Source organism: Clytia hemisphaerica, unplaced genomic scaffold (assembly GCF_902728285.1).
Source record: "Clytia hemisphaerica strain Z4C2 unplaced genomic scaffold, Clytia hemisphaerica genome assembly, whole genome shotgun sequence".
In the NCBI taxonomy this organism is placed as follows: Eukaryota; Metazoa; Cnidaria; class Hydrozoa; order Leptothecata; family Clytiidae; genus Clytia; species Clytia hemisphaerica.
In genome coordinates, this window is record NW_027103781.1 from 239,827 (window position 1) to 252,038 (window position 12,212).

At 36.7% G+C, this 12,212-nt stretch overlaps 1 protein-coding gene and 1 long non-coding RNA gene across 2 annotated transcripts in view; both read right to left on the reverse strand.

Moving 5' to 3' along the window:
• Positions 1-2,043: 2,043 nt before the first annotated feature.
• Positions 2,044-3,523, reverse strand: LOC136806218 (uncharacterized). Its single transcript, XR_010846534.1, has 3 exons — positions 3,468-3,523; positions 3,009-3,197; positions 2,044-2,134 (listed from the first exon to the last, which is right to left on the reverse strand). It is a non-coding gene; the product is annotated as an uncharacterized lncRNA (long non-coding RNA).
• A 769-nt stretch (positions 3,524-4,292) lies between these two features.
• Positions 4,293-12,212, reverse strand: part of LOC136806211 (putative leucine-rich repeat-containing protein DDB_G0290503) — a 42,578-nt gene continuing 34,658 nt past the window's right edge. Inside the window, exons 30-41 of the mRNA XM_067062773.1 lie at positions 11,851-12,018; positions 11,284-11,462; positions 10,584-10,910; positions 9,990-10,233; positions 9,449-9,595; positions 9,006-9,209; positions 8,481-8,603; positions 7,962-8,045; positions 7,127-7,208; positions 6,312-6,907; positions 6,003-6,053; positions 4,293-4,525 (exon numbers count right to left, since the gene is read on the reverse strand). Of these exons, the coding sequence (XP_066918874.1) occupies positions 4,497-4,525; positions 6,003-6,053; positions 6,312-6,907; positions 7,127-7,208; positions 7,962-8,045; positions 8,481-8,603; positions 9,006-9,209; positions 9,449-9,595; positions 9,990-10,233; positions 10,584-10,910; positions 11,284-11,462; positions 11,851-12,018 (2,234 nt within the window). The 3' untranslated portion in view covers positions 4,293-4,496. The remainder of the gene's footprint in view (positions 4,526-6,002; positions 6,054-6,311; positions 6,908-7,126; positions 7,209-7,961; positions 8,046-8,480; positions 8,604-9,005; positions 9,210-9,448; positions 9,596-9,989; positions 10,234-10,583; positions 10,911-11,283; positions 11,463-11,850; positions 12,019-12,212) is intronic.

The following is a 12,212-nucleotide window of genomic DNA, read 5'->3' on the forward strand; positions in this document are numbered from 1 at the left end:
GTGATTTTCGCAGTTTGGAAGATATTTCGGTGAGTTCTTTGAAAGGAATAAGATTCCAGGGTGGTTTTCATAAGAAAGCAGCTGTTTTTTTTTGCTAATGGTGTATTCTAACATCATTTATCTGTTAAATATACAGTTTCACTCCGGGGGGGGGGGGGGTTGCGAGATGACGGGTATGTTCGTGTCAAAGTTTGAAAATCGACCCTTAAAAAAGAATGAATTTCGAAAAATTTGTCCACTCTTTGACATTTTTGCGACCCTTAGAAAATTTCAGACAAAATTTTCAAATTTCAACCGGCACCCATTTTGCCTAAGCACCCCACAGGGGTTTTGATCAACCAAACCAAGGCGAAAGGGCGCTGAAGTTTGTGGAAGTTTAACTTTCAAAAAAATTAACAACAAAATACAAATTAAAGTATTTTCGGATTTTAATTCATGAATACATAAAGTAGACTACACTACAACAGTAACTTAAAAACATATCAAAACACCAAATAATCTTTCGAAATCCCGATCTTCTTTCTGTCATTCTATATCATCCCTTCCCAGGGCGTGCTTTTATATTGTCTGTTATTGTGTTTAGGTGACAGGGAGCCCACCTTCATGTAACCAATAGCAGCATTGATGATCTTTGGCTGATTCCAAAATATTGTCATGGCGTCAAATTGGTCTTACAAGCGCCAATGAATCAACTCTGTATACAGATTTTAACGATAAAATTCCGGACCATTTCAAAAAAGTTTCAAATCTTGAGATAACCTAGAGAAATGGAAAAATTGAAGCACGGTTATAAAGTTTTTCACCGCAAACATTATAGATTGGTCTGTGTGGAAATGTGTAGAATTTATTAAGTCACCCACCAGTTGGTATTTTACAGACCTGCAAATCACTCAAAATATTCTCGTACACAGGGCCATGGTTTTTGATCCTCCAATATGCCTTGAAATCACGCTATTTCAGACTGACTTTGCCCATTTAAAAAAAGTGAGGGGTCAAGCCCCCTGTCCTCCGGTAGCGTTACTCTTAGGTTCCAAATAAACGGCCCCCCCGCTTGTTCATTTTTCGAAAATTTTCCAACCCCCCCGGACCTTATTAGGACCCCCCCGTTTATTAATCTCTAAGAATATTTTCAGCTGTCAAAGAGAAGGCCCCTTATTTTGCTCTAGATAGCCTGATTTTAGCCTATTTTTACCTTATTTTTGGGTTTTAGAAGTACAATTTCCACCCCCGGCAATTAGGTCCCCCCCCGTTTATTAAAATCTAGAAAATTTTCCAACCCCCCTGTTTATTCGAACCCCCCCCCCGTTTATTTAAAACCTAAGAGTATGGCCTTGGCACACATTTGCAAGAATGCCAAAGAAGTCAAAAAGTCTAAAAAATCGCAAAATAGAACACTTTTCCTAGTTATTTATTAGGTTTAAAGGGAAAATTCGGGTCAGTTTGTCAAATACTTGTATTGGTCAGGTGGCAAAATATGATCAAAGCGTCCCTTAATCGAGGCTTAATCTTTGACGATGGAGTGACGTCCACAAAGCTTAAAGCTCCCTAATTCCATTTTCAGCAGGAATTGGATTTTTATCGGATAAGGGAGCGTATCAAATCGTAGAGCGTCATTTATGAGAGTTTCTTGTTGACGGCGACTTCTGATATTATCGCACCGTATAAGCGTGCGGCAGAACGCAGAACGTTGAATTACAGAGCGGTAATTGTTCGTTCATTACAAAAATTTACCAAAAATGCCTACCTTCTCAATCTGGTCGAAATTCAACGTATACGAATTCAGAAATGGTTCTGAAAATCAACACAAACATATTCCAAGCTAAAATGACAAAATGTATGAATAAATACCAGATTAACCGGTTTATAACTTTTGATTTTGTTTTGGTAACTAGGCTACGTATCGTGTTTAAAGTTCCCGTCTGAGAGTTACTCTTAATTTGGGGTAACCTGTTTCAAAAACTTTCGCATAAATTTTTAGAGCAACATTACAAGGTGTAACAAGCGGGAAAATGAGGCAGTTGAAATAATTTTACTTACCGATAGCAAAAATAGCGACAAACTTCCATTTACTTTGCCGAATACAGCTATATACGAATCCAGTCAAGCCAAAATAAAATCCAATTGTAATCGAAGCCTAAGAAATAGAAAGAAGCGTTCAAATCACTAATTAACGTTGGATTTTTATACCTGTCAAGGAGAATTTGCTTGAAAATTTATTAGATCAGATTTCAAAACGATAAATTTTCCAGTATTGCGTTATAACCCTACCCATAATGCTTATCAGGGAACTTCTAAAACTGCAAACTCGATTTAGAAGAGAAACACGCAATTCGTTAGACGCGAGAACACAAAGCAAACAAAACTAGTACTTTAGGAGACTGTTCATCTAACGTTTCCAGACATAACTATTAAAAAGCACGTCAAAAAGAACGACCCTAACCCTATCAAAGAACGACATATTTCGCTGTCTGCAACCCCGACCGAAAGTGACTGTACCACCCCTACAGATTCATTCCTCTTTGTTTATCACTGAAATCAACTGCATGTTGTTTAAAAGAACGATAAATTACGCATGCGTATTAGTCTCTATTTGGGTGAGCTGAAAACATTAGATGAACTAAGTCTTAGTACTGCTAATCCCCTAACAATAAGTTTTCTTGTACAGGAAGTGTATGCATACAGGTTTGCGAATCAGAATATTATCATATCCATCTAAGTGCGAAGCACCAGATATTTGAAGCTCCAAAAACGGAAATAAAAATACTAAAATCTCGCAAAACTTGCGAAGCCCACGTAATTGATTCCGAATTTGAAGTAATATCTACCGCTGGGAGTGGAAGGTCATTCATTTGCACCAGGCTGGCCTGGTAAACTCAGAAGCCTTAAAGCGTTCTGACCATTCAGTCAATTATCTTTAAATTCAGTAGTCATTAACCGGCTATTGTTTGTACAAAAGGCCGTGTAATAAACCTACAGTCTTACAACACCCGATTAAAAAATAAACTTACCAAAAGCTCTGTGGTAATACTGTACGTAGAATGACATGGTCGATGTAATTCACCAAATTGTACAAAGTCATTGATGGAAAGACCAAAATTGACAGTACCAATCACAATGGAGAGTACGATAAGGACTTCTTTACGGAATATTGGCAAGTTGTTCCATATGTCAAGCCAGCTGTTATATTTTTTCCTCGCCTATGAGAAGAGAGGGATAGAAATTGTTATATATTGAGAGTGAATATGATGATTAAAAGTAGTAAAAACTCCCTAAGTGAAAAATATAAGAGACAAGCAAATTGACGAAATGAATTTTCAAAGCTTTACAACTAGAGCTAAAAAACATAAAATTTTGGTCTATAAAAACGTGATTTTTTCGAGAAAGCAAACAAGCCTGATACCAAAATGCTGCAAATGATTTCTGGAACAATATTTTTGATAATATTCAAGGTAAAAATAACAACTTACCGACTTAAAACACTCAATCATGGCTTCAGCGGCTACATTCCGAACTTCTAAATGACTTTCTTGTTATGGCGAATCCAAAAGAGTGACGTCAAATATATTTTCATTCTGACGTCAATTTTGACGTAAATATTATTAAATGAATGAATCTAAAAATAGTATTTTAACATTTTTATGAGCATCTTAGAGGGGGTTTAACTAAAGAATCCTGCATTTCTAAAAATAGACAAAAAGAACGACAAATTTTATAAAAAACGACATATTTCGCCGTCCACAACCCCGACCGAAAGTGACTGTACCACCCCAAGAGATTTATTCCTCTTTGTTTATCACGGGAAATAACTACATGTGGTCTAAAAGAACGACAAATTACGCATGCGTGTTACAATGCAGGATCCTTTAGAGGAACAGACTGTTAACAAAAGCAGAGGTTTTTGCTGAAGTGGATCTATTACGCAAATACTTACTAGTTTGTGAAAAAATTGAAGGAAATAAAAACGATAGTGAAAACATTCCCCGATCGCCAAACGGTGTCGAAAGTAAGAAAATGAGTGAGGCGGCAATTTTTTTTAAATTTTGGCGAATGGCAGGAGAAATCGGTTCTTTTTTGCCCTAAAAATGAGTGTTTTAAGCAAAATTAGGGACTATTTTAGAAAATCATGAGAAATCCTAAATCATTTTAGAGAGAAAGTAATTTCTTTATGTTTTTTAAAGTTTTGACAACGTTCGACAGAATTAGTTCTCGCCAAAAGAAGTAACTTTTAAGGTAACATATTATATTGTCAATATCAAAAAATAAATCAGCACTCAAACAAACTGAATATATCTTAAAAGCAAAAAGCGATTTTCTTATAAAACTCAAAATCTTTTCGCAATATTTTAATCAAAAGCTAAAAATTCAAAAAGGATACACTGAAAAAAAAATTAATGAATAAATATGTATAGTAATATTGATAAATCTCCACTTCAAACTTTCCAATAAAAATAAAATTTCATGTTTTTAGAATCGAATTTTTGAACGTAGTCTTCTCTTTACTGTTGATTGCACTCACTTTCGCCAGCTGAAAAAAGAACAAGGGAGATGGATAAAGCATGCGATTAGATCGTACCGGGAAAAAGAAATCCGGGTTAAAAATATGGTCATTTTGATTTTGCCAACGATACGAGAAGTTTTCGTGTGGGAAAAATTGGTCAATCTCTTGATATTTTGGTCACTTTCCCTCGATCTTTTTCTCCGATAACGCATAACGGAAAATCCAAGGAGGCGACTAATGGCCTCGTATCGATATAAAGTATGGGAAACGAGACACTAGGTGAACGTAATTGCCCCTGATCTAAAAAATGTATCAGGGTTTTCTCCTATAACTTATCTATAAATTCTCTCCGGGGAGGCGGTATCAATTTTTATTCGGTAAGCAAATTAAACTGATGGTGGTACCATGGATTTATTATAGAGACGCTGGATAAACATCGAATGAAACGGTGGAGAGCGGAGTATTGTCTTTCTATTGTTTTAGAAAACAATCGATGTCAGGCTTTGTCCGCAAAGGACAACTGGCATGGCGGCTCGAAGGACTCTGATTTCGAAAAATAATTAATACTCTTATTTCTAAAAAGTTCTCTAACTTTTTCTGATCGTATTTTTGCTGGCTAAAAGTTTGAAAATAAATGCTAGAATACCAAACTTGGTGAGAAAATTTGGTGTGAGAAAAACATCATCAGACGAGTAAAATCAAACAAAATGCTTATAATGACACGAAATTTTGAATTGGAAATATCTTTCCAATATATCTCCGAGAAGAGCTGAGATTGATATATATTAGACGTGAGTCTCATAGCTCCACTGTGATCTGAAAATCTTTTGGTGGCACGTGGTGGCACGGTGGCTTTCTTGAGGTTGAAGTTTAAAAATATCTGGTGTCAATATTCAATTTCTTATACATAGCATGTTTTTGCATCTTTCTCAAAATTTAAAACGTCATAACGAGGTATAATTAGTAATTAGCTAGATGAGTTTGAATCTCGGAGGAGAACTGCAATAAAAATGCTACGAATTATTGTTTAATAGTGGAAGGAGGGTGAACAATAATGTCATTACTGCGGACAAGGCTGGTACATGAGAAATTGGCAAAATTCAGCTCATTGTTTTTCCAGTGTCTATAATAATTCCATGGTGGTACACAAGGAGCACAAATCCGTAAGCGGATGCCAACGGTAGTACAGGGTGTCCCTAATAAAAGTATCGAGTTTGAACATGCGATTGAGTAGAAAGTTTTAAGTGTGTATTCACAAAATTGTATTTTAAGCTCTCCCTCTTTTTTCTTTGTCATTACAATTAATTTATACGTTGTAACTACCTTTTGTAATGAGCCTATGTGATGGAGAACGTTCTTATATTTTAGCGATAACACACACAAACTTTTCTACTCAATCGCATGTTCAAACTCGATACTTTTATTAGGGACACCCTGTATAGGTAGGGTTTTCTAGTCACAATATTTTGAACTTTGTTTTTTTTATGAATAAAATATTCTTTACCTTTTTTGGGTGTAGTATCAAAGTTTGAGATTCTTCGTCTTCGCGGTTGACCTTGAAAAAAACAAACAACGAAACTGTATAGAACAAGCTAGATGCTTATTTGTCCTACCTGAAGATAACAGTCAGATAAAAAATAGACGAACACGAATCAGTCAAGATTCATTCTAGCTTTAAATTTGATGGTTTAGACAATATTATTTCTTCACTTACCAGGTTTCACCTACCTAAAATTTGATGTTTTGATGGGCGTCATTTGCCGTTAAAACAACCTCCTGGAAAGATGGAGTTGAACAAAATATTATTACTTACTACTTTCAGCCGTTTCAAGACTTTTTCTTTTCTTCGCTACCTCTTCAGGAGACGTGATAGCCTGTTTTCGTTCTTGTGTTTCATTCTCTTTAGTAGAATCTACAACGGCAAACGCTGACCGGGTTGAGAAAATCGGCGACTTTCGTTTATTTGTCGGAAGAATTGACGACGCAAAAGGCTGTTCGGGTGTTTCCTTGCGGGTTTCTTTAGCCACGGGTGACGTTAAAGAAAATAGAGATCTGTCTTCCTCTTCGTCATCTTGTAGATTACCAATAATGTCGGAAAGATTTCCTGGAGCTTTATCAGTGAATCCCGATAAGCTTGGTAAGCGGTCAGAAGCGGTAGTTGCGCTATCCTTTGAAGTGTCTTTATTAATCATGGAATGAAAATCTGATAACGATCCAGTCGAAGTGGAGATCTTTTTACTTGATGCGAACGAGGATGAAGTTTGATTGGTTGATTTTGTCGGAGGAAGGAACGGATTGGTTGATTGAGGAGACGATGAAGCGATTTGATTGGTTCGTGATGATGAACGTAATGCACGTGACGAAGTATCGTGAGGTTCAACTGTTGTGCTTCTCGGTGAAAGTCTTGATCTATATCGGTGGAAGAGATGAGAATTGTGCTTGTCATAACTCTACAGATAACACGCCCTCAAACACTCACCCACAAACGTCAATTTTGTCGGCCCATTGTTAAAGAAAAATTTGGATTTGGATCCACTTTATGCTTGCATTTTGCTTTGATTTTTTCAAAATTTTATGTGGACAAAATTTGCAAAATTAATTTAGGATTAAATCATTGAATCATTTTACCTAGCTTCGTCCAGATCTTGTTTGAGTGTTTTGATTTCACCATCCAGCGTTTGACAACGTCCTTTGTAATGTTTGTAACGCTCTGAAAAAGATGATAGTCAAACAATGGAATGACTGACGCCGGCTATTTTCGAAAGTATTGAATTTGAAGAGCTTGTTAAACCTTTCCACTAAGTATGACTGAATTGAATTTGATAATAGTTTTACAGTTGCTAAAAAGGGTACTAGCGCATGCCTGAAATTTTTTGTCATAAAATACAATTTTATTACTTTAGGCAAAAATAAAAAAATGTAGTGTTTCCGGAAACCGGCCGGGTGAAAAAAAAATAATTTTCTGACCCGGCCGCAGACTTCGTTAGTAGTTGATACATTAGTATTCAGGGCTTACTTCATACAGTTTGTACAATTTGGTTCAATGATCTTAAGTAAAAAATAGCAAAAAAATTTTTTCCGGCCGGCCCCATGAGAGCTTTTTTCCTTCACCCGCATTCCGGAAACACTACATTTTTTTTATTTTCGCCTTACTATGACAAAACAATTCAGAGAGAGATGTTGGCAGCCTACTAATAGGAGTATTTTTCAATAAACTTCAAACCTGAAGGGTTAATTAGAATCTCCAACCTTTCCAAGGCAAGAGAAATCGAGGCTTTATGGTTAGTGTCTCATTTATCAAAACGATGGTTGAGAATTTAGTGCATTTTTTCGTTATCGCCTTGCACAATTTTCAAAAACTAGCGTTCATATGAGAATTATGCGGATTGCGAAATTAATGCAAGAAAGAAATTGCTTTAAATCGAAGCTTCAAATTCTATTCGGCCATGTGTTTGAGACTTACCGAAGGCAGTATTGAGGCCGTTCGTGACACGGTCCATTTTACTACTCGTTTCTTTTTCTTTTGTCTCTGCTTTCGTCATCCGACCTAATAAAGAAATGACACAAATATTCATACAAATATGAAAGATAAAAATTTCGAAATGCACGTGTTTAAGTTATTCACGAGGACACGATGATGGTTTAGGCCAAAGGATTCCCTTGCAATTCTAATCTTGATTTTCAAACAAGTGTTCACCATACAGAATTGATAGATGACTTGACGGTTCGTTCAGGACATTTTTAATCATATTTAATTTTTTCTAGTTCGGGAGATTCAAATTTAATCGCGATATTGAGGCCGGCAATTATGATAAATAACTCTACTAGCTAGAGGAACATAGTTTTAGAACAGTTGATTAAGCTCCTTGAGCAGTTGAAATTCCCTTCAGAAGGGAAGGAGGGCGGGGCACGGGGGGCTTCCAAAAACAAGAAACCGCATTTACTGACGCCCCCACTTTAGATGGGCTGAAAATATACTCACTGTAGGCTTTTTGTATGCCAGTCTTGAGCCGTTCATTTTCATTGGCTTTCTTATTCAGTTCTTCTTGTACTTTGTTCAGTTCGTTGGATCCTTTCAATAAACGCTCTTGTTGTTGTAGTTTTACTGTGGCAAAAAGGTAAAAATCGATAGTTTGTATCGTAGAGGGTCCAAACTTTTCAAAGCCAGACGGAGCCCCTTTATAAGGAAAAGAGTTGGGAGTTTAAAGTTAGACTCGGGAAAAGCTTTGACATGAATCCGTATGTAAAACATTATTCCGAAATTGTAAAATTTTTTTAGTTTTACCTGGAAAAGCCTATTATGACGTCTTGAAAAAAACTTAAAACCTTTATACCGAATATTTTCAAAAAAAATTATTTTATATTCAAACACCGGATGACGTCATTTGAAAAATGGACAGGTGACAAAATTAGGTGTTAAACTGTTTAAAATTGAGTTTGGGACCCTAAAAAGGATGTGAATTTTAAACGTATGTATGTAAAGCAAATGATAAATCATTCATCATACCTTGAGAGCTTTTCAGGCATTCTGAGTACGATTCCAATTTCTGCTTCAAGATTCTATTTTTCTCCGTTATTTCAGTGTTACTGTTGTTCAACCGTAAGACTCTTTTATCTAGATCAGTGACCAGTCTCTCCCATTCCTCAGTAGATGAGTTTCCGCTCGGCCGTCGTACGCTCTCGAAATGAGTGATCGCACGTTTCATCTGGTCTGAAAAGAAATAAACAATATAGTCGCTTAAAGAAGTGCAGACAGCATCCGAAATAAGCGAAATACACTAGATGAGGGATAGAAAACTAAGCTGAAAGCAACAAAGTCTAAAATTACGGCATCCAAATAGGCGAACGAAACTAGCTCGGGGATAACTAAACTGAAAGCAACATATTATTCTTAAATTAGAGCACAAGAACAAAACTAGCTCAGAGGATAGAAAAAGGTTAAAGACCAACCTTTGAGTTCTTCTTTTTTGCTTTTCAGTTTCTTGATTTCATCATCTTGTTCATGGATACGGTTCTTGTACACTTCAATGTCTTCCAACCGTAATTTCAGTTTGTTCTGCAGTACTTTCAAGTCGTCTTTTGGCGTTTCAGCCGAATCTAAAATGACGGAAGATGATGTACTTCATTTAGGAGGAGGAAGATTTAGGAGGATGTCCGAAATAAGATAGTGAGGTGAATATTAAAAAAGTGGCACTATTGGGTAGCAATATTTGTGACTTCTACTGTCAAATCCTGCATGTCGGTTGTTGAAATAAACATTATTTGGGCCTCTTTGATGCCAGTAACCATTCAAATAGTATTTATTTGACATTTTTTGAGTTTTGTTTAGAAATATTTCGCGGATGAGAACTAGAACCGACTACGTTATAGGCTTGGCCGGGATGGAAAAGTCGCTTCACTCCACAAGGCCTATTAGGAAATACCAGGAGAAAAAAAGAAAAAAATTAAAAAGTAGGTATTTACCGCAAAATTAAGTACCCAATGAACTTACCATTATTTAGAGGTGATGTATTTCTATTGCTCGTCAATGATTGTTCATATTTTTGTTGTAGATCTCCTAACTCTTTCTTCACAGCCTCGTTTTCGTTAGAGACGGTCGTCATGGTATTTTCTTTCTCTGTCAGCCCCTTTTCCATGTTGAGCAATTCGTCTTTGAGTTCTTTGACTTCCTCTTCGTAGAGATTTTTCAGTTGTTCACATTTTCTTTCAAGCTCGTCAACTTTCTCATGTGATAACTAACAGAGAAAGATGAAGTGTAAGGTATAAGTTTCTAGGTTACATTACAAAACTTGTTTGAAAGACTTCCATTGAAAGTTAGGATCAAGAAAACTATATCAGATTGGAACATTGGACCCTATTGTCTTTGCAAAACAATAACATGATGAATGGAAACCTCCAGCAACGCGGAATCGATAGCAATCGCCTAAGTTGTGAAGATCGGGATGATTTTCAACATCTGCAAGGTTTGGGTTACGGTATTTCGCCAGACCGCGTCACGGATTTTGTAGTAGGAGGTCTGAGCCCTAGTCCTCGTTTCCAAAACAATTTGAAGGTTATGGGTAAGGGCAGTTGAACCATGACTCACCTGTTCGACTTGATTAAGTCTTGTTTTTTCGTCCAATTCCTGTCTCAATTTCTCAATCGTTTCATTCAGTTGAACGTTATCGCTTTGAAGGCGTTTCATACATCGAACCAGCTCAGTAGCCTGTGCTTCTTTCTCACTGGCTTTACGTTCGTACGCGCTTTTACACAGAGAACGTTCCTCCTCGCAGCTCTCTTTCTCTTTCAAGAGAGCCTGGTCTAATTCTTGGATTTTACTGTCAAGAGATTCGATTTGTTTTCGCTCCTTCTCAACTTCTTCTTGCAAAGCATCTTTATCTCCCACGAGTTCTTCTTTCTGGGTTTCTAAATCCTGCGAAGGAAAAAAATAAAAAATAGACTCACTGCCCTAAAACTTGAAAGAGCAGCTCCCATTGTAAAGGGATTGCAGTAACCCATTTTAAAATCGCTGAGCTAGTTTGGACCCGACCACGCTAATAGAGGCCTGGTGTTCAGAACTCGTTCGGTGAAATTCGATGCAGGTCAAAACAGATTGAAAGGTATTAGTCTCAATAAACGTTTTTATTTATCAGAACATCCAAAATCTTTTAAGCCTAAAAACATTCTTATTTTCATCATTTTGTGACATTTCCTAAGAAATTTGACGTTTTGATTCTCGTGCGAAGTTTTAAAATCTTTTTTATACGTTCTTATATAGTTTGTGCTTATACAAAAATGTGCAATACCTGTATCATTTGCGTCATAGTTTCTTTTGTGTGCACCAATGACGTCACTGCATCCTCTTTTGTCAGAAGGTCTGATTTCATGGCTTCCACTTGTGATAACAAACTACCCTTTGTTTGTTCCAAATTCTCAATGGTTGTCTTGCTCTCCTCCATCGTTTCTTTGTTACTTTCCAATGATTCTAAGCAGGAAAGACAAAAAAATAATCTCCAAGCAGATTCTGATACTCCGCACATGGCAAGTATTCACTGTAAAGCTCATGGCTCTAGGGTAGCGGACCGCTTTTGTCTTTTCCATCCAGATTCGGGACGGATTAAAAGCACGCTGATAGGCTCAAAGTCAAACGTCAATCATTTGCATACAATGAGATTACAGTAAAAATAAATAGGACTGTACTCTTTTTTCTAAGAGTCAGTAGATTTTTAATGTAGCTCCCGCTGTTATTTTTTATTGAGCCTCAAATTGTTCTTGTACTTGGAGCAGAATTGAGGCAAGAATGTTGCTTTCAGCTTAAAAACTCTGTTCAAAGCCGTGTGAAATCGAAAACAAACTTGATGGAAACTTTTTACCTTGTAGTGAAAACAAATTCTCTTCGAGGTCTGAAATCTTAGTTCGCAATTGATTGTTGAATTGGGATAATTGGTCATATTGTTGCACAACCGCGTTCAATTCTTTTACTCTCGTTTCCAGTCCTCTTTTATCAGCAACACGACTTTGTTCGACCTGTTCAACCAACGCTACAAAGTGAACAGAATGGAAAATTATGATATGGTACAAAAACTTTTGCTCAGAGCGATGTCGAGTGTCGATGGGATGCTTGTAGATATTAGTTACGTTCCGTTTCGCTTCGAAACTTCTCTGTACACAGATCCAGTATATACGGCTAATTTCAAAATTCATTGCCGTAGAGGGTCTGTTGTCATTGTCTTTT